The sequence below is a fragment of the Hirundo rustica genome, chromosome 1, assembly GCF_015227805.2.
Source record: "Hirundo rustica isolate bHirRus1 chromosome 1, bHirRus1.pri.v3, whole genome shotgun sequence".
In the NCBI taxonomy this organism is placed as follows: Eukaryota; Metazoa; Chordata; class Aves; order Passeriformes; family Hirundinidae; genus Hirundo; species Hirundo rustica.
The window spans coordinates 146,317,922-146,331,107 of NC_053450.1; the positions used below are offsets into that span (position 1 = coordinate 146,317,922).

Below are 13,186 nucleotides of genomic sequence, written 5' to 3' on the forward strand. Positions count from 1 at the left end.
AGAAGGGAGAAGCTGAGATTTAGTGGCTGGCCTATAAAATCTAACATGTGAACACTGAAAAGATTGAACTAGGTTATTCTCTGCTAAATCTAGCCAGTCCATTAGTCACTGACATGATCAAAACTGTTAGAATTATGTTTCCATAATGCCTGTTTTCAAACAACTCATGGATTTCAGATACCAAACCTGGGAATCTTCAGTCAAAAGAGAAAGCCTGTCTGAAAAAAAGGGCCTTTTTAACAAAGAAACACCTCCAAAACTCTCCAATACTCCTGCCTTCTTAAAATAGAGTCATTAGATATGTCCATCATTCACCTGCAGAGGAAATACTTTAAACATAGCTATTAAATAATGGAAATAGGGCAATTATTTCACCCTGACTTTCCCTGCTTGTTTCTTTTTAGTACAAAACATGTAAAGATGGAAGTGTGCTTGGGGTAACTGTGACAAGGATTGCACTGCTGACACACTGCCAAGCTCTGACCCAGGCATGTGGATACACAGAAGGTATGGAGTGCACTCCCCTTGCACCAGCCTTAAAATCAAGTGGGGATTGTAATTTATTTCTTATCAGTCTCCTATATTATGTTTTACACAGTTCCGTGCCAAAGGCTTCTAGATTTAAAAACGTCTTTTTTTTTTAGTTTCAGGAAATGTGTTCATGTTTAAAATATCTATAGGAGAGGTACAAGTAATGTCTTAACCAATATAAATCCTGCAGGGGAGATTTACTTTGAAAGTTAACCTTTAAGGTCATCAGTCATGTTATACTGAAGCTTCCTTTCTTTGAGTGGGTTTGCCTTGGGTCAATGCCATGTTCTAAAAAATAAATTCTGCTTTGTTTTTGTTGGACAGCTGAAACAATTGTGAATGTACTAGATTTCAAGAAGGATGTTGGTTTATGGCATGGAATTCTTACAGTAAGTATGTTTTTTTATTTTATCTGAGTATTTGAAAATAAACTAACCTGATATGCTTAGTGCTGTCACAAACTGGGACATCCTACAGTTTCTTCTAATACAATTTTTTCTGCCTTGAAAGCAAAATAAAAATCTTCTCCTAGTGCACTTACCCATAATCAGCATGGTAAAGATGTCAGTGTATTTTTATGTGTCGTGTCAAGTACTGTGATCCCATTCTTATCATGTTATCTCACCAATATGAGATTTTGAGATCAAACTTTATAGAAGAAACAAATCAAATTAGTACTTGCCTCTGTAGGAATATTTTCCAGTGGCATAGTTCTATTGCCTCTGACTAGCTTCCCTGTCTAAACTCCCGCCTACAGATGTTTTTTGCTAATTTTAACTATTCCCAATACTTTAAATTGCATTGATTTTCTGCTTTATGTTGGAATGTCTTCCTCAATTGACATGGGAGATGACATATTTTTAAGGATTACTTCTTAAGGTGCTGTTGCAATCAGTGACTGACAAAGTGTTTAGTATTCACTGCTCATTTTAAGAACAGATGTCAAGTCTTGAAGGGTCATTGTTTGGGAGCCCCCTGGTTTTGGGGGTCCCCGGGATTCCCAGAGATCTGATATGTTTTTGCCATGCAGAGTTATAATGTTCTTACTATCAAAATGCAGTAATAACATTTCTGAAGCGGAAATGATTAGGCTTAACACCCATAAGATGTTAAAAAACGATCTTTATCACTGGTTGAAAGCAAGTGTATAATAGAGCTTTTCTGTGCCTTCCTTTGCTGTTAATCTTGTTCTGAACTTCATTTTTTTCAGTACTTGCCTGTTTTCAGTTACCAATGCTTGTGCTAGACTGTAAGGAGAACTATCTTTTCCAGTTCTCCAAGTGTTTAGATGACTAATCCACTGGGACACTTAACCTTTCTTAAGCCTAGGTTTTCCAAAACAAATACTGTATTTAACCTGAGCTGCTATGGGGAGGCGTGTTGCCCTCAGGAGATATTTCTAAATGGTAACAGAAGTAAAGCAGCAGCTCATTTACAGGCTGTTTGTTTAACACTGAGAAATCACTGATGCAATTGATGGGCTCAGACTGAGAGATCAGCTTTGGATTTGTCATTGGTTTCACTCAGCTGCTTTTTCCAAACTTCCTGGAACTTTTCATGACCTTGTTGAAAATACTGGAATTAGTTCACCTGGGGAGGGACTGAAACCTCCTTTATTTATTTTCTGTTAAAATAAATTGATTTCTACTCAGTTGAGGATTTCAGTTTCTTTGTCTCCTGTCTTTTAAATTATTTGTGCCTCACTACCATTGGTAGCTTTCAGTCTTCCCAGAGATAGATTTCCTTGGACAGATATCTTGCTGCTGTCCTTTTTAGTACAGTGTTCATATATATGGCAGTTTATCAAGCTTAGGGATAATATTAACCTACATAGCAAACATTCAGGCATTCTTCACCCAATGCTTTTTAAATTTTTTTTCTATTTAGAGTGAACCTCTTTGGGTATGAATAGAAAAAAAATGTTTCTCTTCAGTACTGCATAAAAGTTACGATCTGATTAATCTAAATCCTTAATCCTTAATTAAAGCACTGGAAAATGGGTGTCTGTTTCATCTTAATTTCGGTAGGTAGATAGGAAAAGATGAATGCCAGCACTGACAATAAAATAAGCACAGAATGATTTGCATAGATGCTCCTGCCCATAACACAATATGAGTAATTGCCACAATTTTTATATGAAACCCTTTTATCTTTCTGATTTCAGAGTGTCATGAACATGATGCACGTCATAAGTATTCCATACTCCTTAATGAAAGTGAATCCACTGTCATGGATACAAAAAGTCTGTCAATACAAAGGTAAGGAACCAGAATATACAGAAGTTTGCTCGATAGTCAAAATCAAAATTGCAAATTGCTAACGCAGCTGTCTAGCTTTTTTATGGCGTGTTAGTAATTTTCTCATTGCTGTTGCAGCAAAAGTTGCCTGTGTAAAGTCCAGAGACATGCACTGGGCGTTGGTGGCACATCGAGACCAGAGGGACATCAACCTCTCCTCGCTGCGGATGCTGATAGTGGCTGATGGTGCAAACCCATGTAAGCTCTGCTGCTCCAGTATAGGAGCCAACAGGAAGGGGTTTCTCTCTTCCATATAAAGCTTCCCTCTTCAGCTGTCTTAGTTAAAATGTTTGCAAAATATGCAGTTCGTCTACTACAAGCTGTGTGACGTTTATGGAAACAGCAATCAATCTGGGATTTTTTTCAAAGTGTATTTTTCTTTAGCTCATCGTGAAACAAACTTGATATTCCATATAACGTAAGTTGCGGTAAATCCAGTTTTGTTTAGTGTAATAAATACGATTCACCAAATTTGATAAATCAAAATTTTGGAATTTTATTGAGAGACAGAATGACAGTCTCGGACAGCCACAATTAAAAGGACAGCGTCGAGCCTGGGATCGGCGCTGGGTGAACACAGTAACACACTTAGCCAGTATGTCACCCCCCAAGTTCACATTTCTGGCTTGGAGCAGTCTCTTTTTATACTGGATCGCTGAGAGAAACTCGGGACTTCGAGGTTCCTCCTTCCGAGGCAGCCTCATTAGACATTCATGTTCCAGTTCTGGGATTCTGAATAGGGTTGCTCGAGAAGACAATGCCTTTAATGGTCGGATCCAGGTGTGGTGTGAAGATGTTAATTTCAGGAGGAGACGGATGAGATATCAATCTGATGTAATCATCTGGTTCTCCGGACTCCCATCTCCTTTTTCCGTTGTCTTTGTTTTCCCCTTAATGATTCCCGGCAGGGGCATCCTTGTGTCTCTTTTTCTGGTAATTCCAATCATGGTTTCTTCGTGTCCCTCCTATGTCTTTTCAGGCAAAAGAAATTCCTGTACCCTTCTCCGGGCCGCTTTCGTCTGAGTTAACTCTTAGCATACTGGATTAGAAACAAAACTTATACTTATAGGGGTTGAATTACATTTTACATCTTTTAACATGAATTAACTTTAGGACATATATCACATTTAGCATCACAGTCATGTATAAAGACTGAATCTATAAAAGTTGAAGCAATGAGGACCTTAAGCTATAGAAAAGATCAGAACATATCCTCTGAATGATGGTTCTCAGATGCAGAAGTAACTAAGAACTTTAGGGGAATACTTATGCTATTCTAGAACATCTGAAACACATCTGAATCCCTTAATGACAATTAACAGCATGAGCTGTTATTCTGTATTATTTAAGATACCGGCCTTCAGGTATTCTGCTTGTTTGTAGTAGTTTGTTTGGATTTGCTGAAATAAATCCTTCATTTCCCTCATCCTAAAAAAGAATACTGCAAAGAAATTGATATTGTAAATCTAGCAGTAATGGCTTTTCTATCTAAGCATAATGAAAAGATTTCGTGTTCAAAAATTAGTCTTTATTCTCTGTATGCATATACACAACTGCATATACATGTATATGTATATGTATGTACATATATATAGTTGTAGCAGCTCTGATGAATTTCCCAGTGGACATGATTCCTTTTTAATTGATTTTCCCTGAAAAGCCTATATATTAAACAGTAAATTTGTAGTTTGAATAGCATCATTTCAGAAATCAAATTATTTTTCTCCTCTGATTTTTTTTTTTTTTTTTTTTTTTTTGTCTTTACCCCAGGGTCCATTTCTTCCTGTGATGCATTTCTTAATGTCTTCCAAAGTAAAGGTCTAAGGCAGGAGGTCATTTGTCCCTGTGCTAGTTCACCAGAAGCTCTCACTGTGGCTATTCGAAGGTATGTGTTACACCTCTGAAAACAGACCCACTGAATGTGCATGTGTGGCCATTTGGGGAAAAAAAAACAAACAAACCCCCCCAAAAAAACCCCCACTTAAATATGAATCTGCATGTTTAACTTCTGTATGATATGTATAGTTTGTAATTTGTTTATGCCCAAGGAAGAAATACAAGAAGAATTTTTAGAGTAATGATTCAACTTCAGAATGCTTTTTGGCTCCCATTGCGGTAATTTTATCTGATTTTAAATTAAAAAAATTGAAATGCAAAAGCAAATTCTGTAAATAAAAATGTAAAAATGCCACTGTAAGCATAAAATTATTTAAATGAGAGAATTAAGTGGAATTGCCATTGAGGAAAATCATATTCTTAAATACTCTGTTTAGAAATAATTATGACATTCTGCAGGTTGTTTTTGGCTGACAGGCACTTTTTAACCATTCTCTGACTCTCAGTAATCATCTGGAAATGCTCTTTGAGCCTGAGGGATTTGTGACTAGAAATAAAACAGATAAATTCCACTAAAACTGCTAAATGCTACTAAAACTGTTAAGCATTCTGTATATACAATTACGGTGTTGTTCAGGTTGGAAAAGACCTTTAAGATCATTGAATCCAACCATTGCCCCAGCACTGCAAAGCCTTCACTAAACTTAACACATCTTTTAAATACCTAAGGATGGTGTCCCAGCCTCTTCCCTGGGCATTTCCAATGCTTCATGACCCTTTGGGTGAAGAATTTTTTTCTAATATCCAATCTAAACCTCCCCTGGCACAACTTGAGGCTATTCCCTCTTGTTCTGTCACTTGTTATTTGGGAGAAAAGACCCAACTGGCTAAAGCCTCCTGTCCCCTCTGAGCCTCTTTTCCTCCAGGCTGAGCACTCTCAGCCTCTCATAAGACTTTAGCAGCAGTAGCCTGTCAGGGGTGCTGTAGCACACAGTAAATGGTGTAAGCATTGTCTGTTTTGGTAGAGTTTTCCAAAAATTGTACATTGAACAGTAAGCACTTTGTTTTTAAGTTCATGTTTCTGCGGCCAATTCTAATTGTTTCACATGTTAAAACATGCAGTATAAATGTGTAAAGCACTAAAATAGCATTGAGTGAAATACTTCCTGCCACAAATTCCTAAATACACCATCCAAGTGAAATTTAACTAGATTTTCAATTAGCTTTCCAACAGAACACTTACGGGAAGAAGGACATGAGGCCAAGAGTGTGGTTGGTTTTCAGCCGCCTCATTATTAGTTGAGAACATCTGAAAGCAATCCTGGCCAGGTCAGTTGTCTTTCTGTGAACTGCAGGATTTCAGGGAGCTCTTCTTCATTCAGCTCCACCAGCCTGTTGTCAGCTTTATACAAGAAGTACCAAGTGTGTTTCCCTTAGATGGGTTTCCCCGCCATTGGCAGTGCAGGCCCTTGCTCCCTTGGAACGAACTCTTGCCTCTAAGTTCAGAGAGGAAGTGAATGGGCAGCAGATGTTGCTTTTGCTGAGCATTGAGCAGGTTTTGAATTTCCTGGGTTGACCTTGGAAAATTTGGCTCAAATCATAGGTTATGAAGTGGGAGAACTTCATAATGGCATGGCTTGTGTGCCATTTCCAGACATAAGCTCTGTGCCTGTAGTTCTCTGAAGCATTAAAAATTCATCTCCAAATTCACTAGCATTGGGGACATAGCATTGTGGATAACTCAAAATAAAAATATAGTCATTTTTATCTTCAGTGCCTTGCTGTATAATTACAGAGCAGTTCTTACTGCAGTGAATGTTACCGAACATGTCTCCTTTTATTTGAACTCTGTTTAATGGTAGGGTAATGCTAGATGAACTTGGGAGATGTAGTATTTTTCATTTTGGTCAAGCCATCTCCACTGACAGTAAAGTCATTATCATACAAGTTCCGAAGAGTTACTGCTGAAGTATGCATTAAAATGACTCCCTGCAGAGCAGAGATCCAGAGAGCTCCCTGTTAATGCTCTGACTCTTTCAAAGTCTGTGGTGTATCTTTATTGAACTTCCTATGAGGAAGAGCAACAAAACCAGTTCTCAGTTGAAATAACCTTATAGTTTAGAAAAAGGTAATAGGCTAGAGGTACTTCAGTCTTAAAGCTGAATCACAAAGCCTAATAGTCAAAGGGATGTATCATGCAAATAATTCATGTTATTCCCCTTTGGGAAATAGCATATTGGTCCGAACCCTTAACTTGCTTAAGGGAAGGCACAAGTTTAAGGAAGGGGTTTTTGTCCCATTTAAATGGCTGGCAGAAAGCTGTGGTCAAATAGATTGCATCTGTAAATGGTAATAGAAGCTGCTCTCAAAATGCTTTGTGTGTTAAGTAGTGCAAGAAAATGGATGTGGATGGAAGTCCAGATGGCCTCTACTTCTGGAAGTCTGTGAGAAACCTGCAGGAGACCTTTCTTCTCATGAGCACAAAATGTGTTTTGGGGAGCAGGGATGAGAGAAAGTTGATCAATAATGTCACTGAAAGTTCCTTTTACATGATGGGAGTGTTATTTATCACAGGTGCTTGTTTACTAGTGCCATTTGTTATGCTCTAATGCATTTTCAAGCACGCTCACATCCTTCTTTGTTGACAATGTCACTTGAGAAATATGGCTCGTAAAACCTATTAATTGAAATTTATAGAGCCCATAAGGGCAAGGCTTACATGAGCAGGGCTGGCTGAGGCCCATCTAGTATTTCAAGCACAGCAGAGGAGAAATGTCACATCAGAGGACATTATCTGTTAAAAAATAGTTGTGTTGTGATGGAGTATTCAGGAAAAATGCAGAATTGTGAGCTAAATATTGGCTGTTTTATCCATCCTGAAAAGAGCTGGAGTCTGCTCTTCACGGATGCATAATCTGAACTCAAATCAGCACCACCTCACCTTCCAGTTTTGCATTTTAAAATGCAGGACAGGGCGAGAATCCTTCCAGACATGAAAAGCTCTGACACATTCCCCTGACTTGGTAACTTGCATACGTCAACACTCATTTACTCAAGCCACACTCTCCATAGGTATAATTGTGTCCTCTGGTGCAGCAGGTGGTTTTATACTGAACCAAGCTGACAGGCATCTTGTGCTGATGCTGTGGAATTTTACAGTGTGCAGGCAATGAATCTGAGCAAACTGAGATGTTACTGAGAGGCTGTATTTTGACCATGACTGATGAAGGTGTAATTTGTTTTAATTTTCATGTGGTAAATTAGAATAGGAAGAATTCAATTATATGCACTAAAATGAAGATGGTGAAGCCCTTGTGTCTTCCACAGATACTTGACAGTAAATCTATGCCAGGTTGCCTCAAAATAGATAACATATAGAATTTATCAAGTTGTTTACTGATCAGCTCCAAATATTTGTAGTGCAATTTCCTTCGACATAGTCTGCACCACCTTTCAGTGTTTTAAAAATTAGGTAAAAGCTCTTTATTTGGGTGGTAAGGCAATCTTTATAAAGTTTGCAATCTTTATAAATTAAGTGCAGTCTGGGTAAATGTTAGGGGTTACTTGCATCTCAGCAGCCCCATATATGTGGGTAGGTACAGAATGAGAGAGATAAAAGATGTATTTACTCAGAAATGGCTGAAAACCAGGATTTTATTTGGCCTATAGGGGAAGGGGGGAAAGGGGAAATTTTAAACTCTTGAAACAGAGGATTATTTGCAATAGTAGTCCATTAAGCACAGGTAAATGTTTACACCTGCCTGGTGTGCACTGATGCTCTAACCCTCATTTGTAGGCCAACAGATGACAGCAACCAGCCGCCGGGAAGAGGAGTTCTGTCCATGCATGGTCTCACTTACGGCGTGATTCGAGTGGACTCTGAAGAAAAGCTGTCCGTCCTGACTGTCCAGGATGTTGGCTTAGTGATGCCAGGAGGTGAGAAACTTCCTTTGAAACTTATTGTGATTCATCAATCTAAGTAATTGGCAGTAGAAAGTTGCAGGTGAGTGTACTTTGTTGCCAGACTACAAGCTTTGGGACTACAAACTCCTTGAAAACATTTTAGTCCAAAAGCATTACCTTACAAAACTCCATGGTTTGGAAATCCCAAGATTTCTTGTCTGCATTTACCTCAGTGTCTGTCTGCTTCATTAGCAGCATGTATTAAATAACCTGCCACCACATCAGAACATCTGTTCTTTAGCTGTGAGGTGTTGGTAGAGAAAATAAGGAAGTTAAAGTACTGTGGCTGTAAATATCTGCAAGTCCAACAAAGACCAAGGGTTTCAGCAGGGGAAGTTTTCATAGCCTGCACTAAGGATCAATAAAATTGCTATCTGAAAGCGTGCAGAATGTTTTTCCAAATGTCTTGTGCTACCACCCAGTTATTAGATAGAGGAGGTATGACTGAGAAGTTCATGTTGATAAATGCAACTGAAACCAGTGCTTCTGAAGAGGAAGATAACACTTCTCATAAGGCAGGTACATTTTAAATAAGATGCTATGGATACTAGAAAATTATCCAGTAATACGGTATTTTTTTCATCAGAGAATGCTTGTTATAGACTAAAGCAATAAAACATAATGATGCATCTTACAAAATTTCAGTTGAACAACTTAAAATACAGGAATCATATGATTGGTTGTTGTTTAATAGTTATCATTCAAGATATTATGATAGATGTGCCACTTTGTGCTTCATATTGTGTTCTGATAAATTTAATGAAAGTGCACACTCCCATTTATCCTCTGAGTGAGAGAAAGGTCATTCAAGATTTTGTACACTTGTACTTAAAAAATGTGTTGATTCCTTTCTGCTTTCCTTTGATCATCTCTTTGCAACTACAAAATCTACCAATGCTGTACTCCAGCTCCAGAGATTATAGCTCGAGCAGCATTCCTGATTTTTGTTCAAATTGTTGACATAAAATAGTGCTTCTTTCTCAAACCAGTGCTTTCTCATCCCTCCTGCTTAGCTCCTGCTGTCTCTGCAGGCCTGTAAGGCCAGACAGAGGGAGTCTGAGCTCTGATAGATTCTCAGTAAAACAACCATATTAGTCTGCTGGAATATCTTGATCTTTCACATGGTGTTACTTGCTACTTTGTGAGAGGTGGAGTTCCTGGTTGCCTGCCTCCCTGGCTGTATAGTAATTATCAAGGGCTCCATTAGGATATTTCATTTTGCATTGACTGAGGCAAAGCTGGGAACACGATCACATTTCACAGCAATATTACTGATGAACTGCAGTTTCAGAGAGCAAGGCAAATAGGTATTGTTATCAATGTAAAGACTGAGTTTACATAAAGATCCTTACATTCCTTATATAAATACTATTTAGGATAGGGAACCACTTGATGATGTTGAGCACCGTAATGTTCAAGGAACTGATGGTTAGACATTAGTCTGCATGTGGTTCATTTGTTTATATCATCTCCACCATGATCTCTTTCCCACAGCATTTGTGTTATTCTGTGGTTCATTTTATAATATTTTTTTAATTCCTTTCTTCTCCCTCTAGCTATAATGTGTTCAGTGAAGCCAGATGGAATTCCTCAGCTCTGTAAAACAGATGAAATAGGAGAACTTTGTGTATGTGCTATTGCAACGGGTACATCATATTATGGACTCTCGGGCATGACCAAAAATACTTTTGAGGTAAGTTGATAAAAAGTGCTATATAAAATCCTTCCTTTTGAACTTACTCTGTTTCAAGGTAATATTTGACATGAAGTATTGATATTATCAGTACAAGAATAGCAATATTAATCAATGCTTGTGGCTTGGGACCTATATTCTACCCAGATAATCTGTACTGAAGCACATCTCATTAAGTGTAATAGCATATCTTTATGTGAGTTTAGTTTTGGCTCTGAAGAGCTTTTATTTCAATATTCAAATAAGATGCGAGGAGCTGAAAAAATCAGAATGAAAGGAATAAGAAAGACCAAGTTCAGAAGGTAACACTGTACAAGTCTATGTGCAGAATTTGATTATTGCAGACAGTAAGAAAGCTGCTTGGTATCTCTAGAAAGCCATTTTCAACATTTCCACAGCCCTTCCAGCATTAAGGCTTATATTTATACAGAATCCTGACAGATGTAGTCTTCAAGAGAGGTATCTGAAGAGCAGAGAATCCTTTTCCTGATTAGTCCCCACCTGCTTTTGTTTGAAATGCCTTAGGTGAAAGCCTTTCAGCTTTGTGGAATCTGTTTTCTGACTCCAGTGCACACAGCTGTATTGATAGCTCTGTAGTATATGCTCACTTATCATTAATTTCTGCTGAAGACAGTGTGAAAATTGGAGAAAAAGTGAAAAAAAAACTGATTTTTAAGCTACAATTTCATTTCTTGTTTAATATTAATGGCAGAAATTAACACAAATACATTTAGGTTTCCCTGAAAAAATTCTCAGTTGTTACAACTTTTAGTAGACTAATGTGACTAATATCTCCTGCAAAATGCAGAGCTGAATGTTGTAAACCCTGCACATTATACAGTTAATGGAGACAAGTGGATATGATTCTACATCCTACTGTGGAAGTCAGAAATCCTACTATGCTATTGTGATCTGAAATTTGTTGATAGTTGATTTTTATGCTGCAAGTACAATTGGCAATACAATTGGATTTTACATACTTCAGGGTGGAAAGGTACTTATGTTCATTTTTTAGTACTTGCTGTAATTATGATATCATTCATAATTCATAACTGTCAGCATTTTAACAGCATATTTAGACTGATTTAGACTTATTCCTAATGCTAAGCAAGTAAACTGCCATTGAGTAGGCAGGGCCACTCTATTTTAATGTTAAGCATGTTCTTAAGTGTCCTCTCCAAGTGGATCTCTATTCTGTTTTACTGCGTAATTCACATTGCGGGTATTAGAGTGTCAAAGAGTTCTGTGTTCCTGAAATGAATTATGGCCAAGGATGTATAAGTATTAAATCTGTTCAATAAGAGTCACCCATGGGCATCTGGCAGCAGAATTTAACCTTTCTTTTTAGATGAGCCTTCAAGAGCATTGTATAGGCATGGTCTTCTACTTGCCACTGTCTTTTTGCCTTTAGACTATTTAAGGACTGCAGGAAAGTGTGGTTGTGTCAGAATGCAGCTCAGAGTAGCTCACATGCCAAAAGGATAACACTCTGCTGATTAGGATAGAAAAAGCCATAGGAATCTGTCTGTATGTCTGGTGTTCAGACATTTAGAGAAGTGCTCTATAGGGCTGTGTTTTCACTTCCAGGTGTGCTACAGAAGACATTATCACTAGTATTCTGAGAACTTAAATAAAAATGTGGTCAGCTGAAAGAGTCATTAATGTGCTGCACCTTAAAATAGCTTCACTTTCAGCCTGCTTATTTCTTACACTGCTCTGGAAGTGGGCATGAGGTACTGAAAACCTCTACTGAAATGCTCAGGAGTTAAGCTCTCATTTAACCTATATACAGCACCTCAGGGTGGCAGTCTGCTCAGCCTGGGTTTTTATTTAATACTGTTGATGATGATTTGTATGTTTTTTTAAGGTCATAAATGATTTACAGACTCAAAATGTGTATGGTAAGGAGAGTGGGATTGAATTTGCTGGAGCTCAGGTACACACAAGTGTAGGAGTTTCCTGACACTCCTTATGGTCAGTGAAGGATAAAGAGCATCACCAGTGACCTATTTACTTTGTTCCAGAGTAGCCATCTGGGAGAAAATGCCTGAAATACTTTGCAGCCTCCTCTCTGTGTACAGAACTGAAGACCTGTGTTTCTGTTTTGCAGGTGTTTCCTATGACCAGTTCTGGTGGCCCTATCACCGAATATCCTTTTATAAGGACTGGACTTCTAGGCTTTATAGGACCAGGTGGACTTGTCTTTGTTATTGGCAAAATGGATGGTTTGATGGTTGTCAGTGGAAGAAGACATAATGCTGACGACATTGTAGCAACAGCACTGGCCGTGGAACCCATGAAATTTGTCTACAGGGGGAGGTTTGATCCTTTCTTTTTTTACATCATTTACATCATTTACATCATCAAAATAAAGAAATCTTTATTTTTCTTGGATGATGTGTAAATGATCCAGACGCTTTCAGAAAGCAGTGCCTGATCTGCATTGTAGTTTCCCTGAATTTCTGTTCATATTGCCTGAACCAGGAGACAGCTGAAAGAAGCCTAAGGCAATGTTGAGGCAGAATTTGGATACCAAGGTCTTGAAACTGTGGTTACTGAAATTTCCAGTTGAACATCTGGTTAATTCTGAGGGTGTTATCTCAAGAGGAGCCTTTCTGAACTTTTCCAATATGCTTCACACTGGAATTTTTGAATGTGAAAGTGGTTCTTTGTGTGACCTTCCTCGTGTGCTGAAACTGAGCAGGAGACATCTAAAACTTCTGAAGAGGAGCCTCCTGCAATAGCATGTGCTCAAACTCCATCACATGTCAGACCTCTCACAAAATTATGTTGCAATTACCATCTTCTAGAACAGGGCCAAGGAAGGCGCTTATGCTGGCTGTTGTATAACATCTTAACAACCTTG

At 38.2% G+C, this 13,186-nt stretch overlaps 1 protein-coding gene across 5 annotated transcripts in view; it reads left to right on the forward strand.

Annotated features, from left to right (window-relative positions):
• Positions 1–13,186, forward strand: part of DIP2C (disco interacting protein 2 homolog C) — a 311,580-nt gene that overhangs the window by 229,314 nt on the left and 69,080 nt on the right. For all 5 annotated transcript variants that reach the window (XM_040085482.2, XM_040085492.2, XM_040085501.2 and 2 more), the window contains 8 exons: positions 405–507; positions 856–920; positions 2,696–2,789; positions 2,907–3,026; positions 4,599–4,713; positions 8,461–8,600; positions 10,184–10,320; positions 12,431–12,639. In XM_040085482.2, the coding sequence (XP_039941416.1) occupies positions 405–507; positions 856–920; positions 2,696–2,789; positions 2,907–3,026; positions 4,599–4,713; positions 8,461–8,600; positions 10,184–10,320; positions 12,431–12,639 (983 nt within the window). The remainder of the gene's footprint in view (positions 1–404; positions 508–855; positions 921–2,695; positions 2,790–2,906; positions 3,027–4,598; positions 4,714–8,460; positions 8,601–10,183; positions 10,321–12,430; positions 12,640–13,186) is intronic.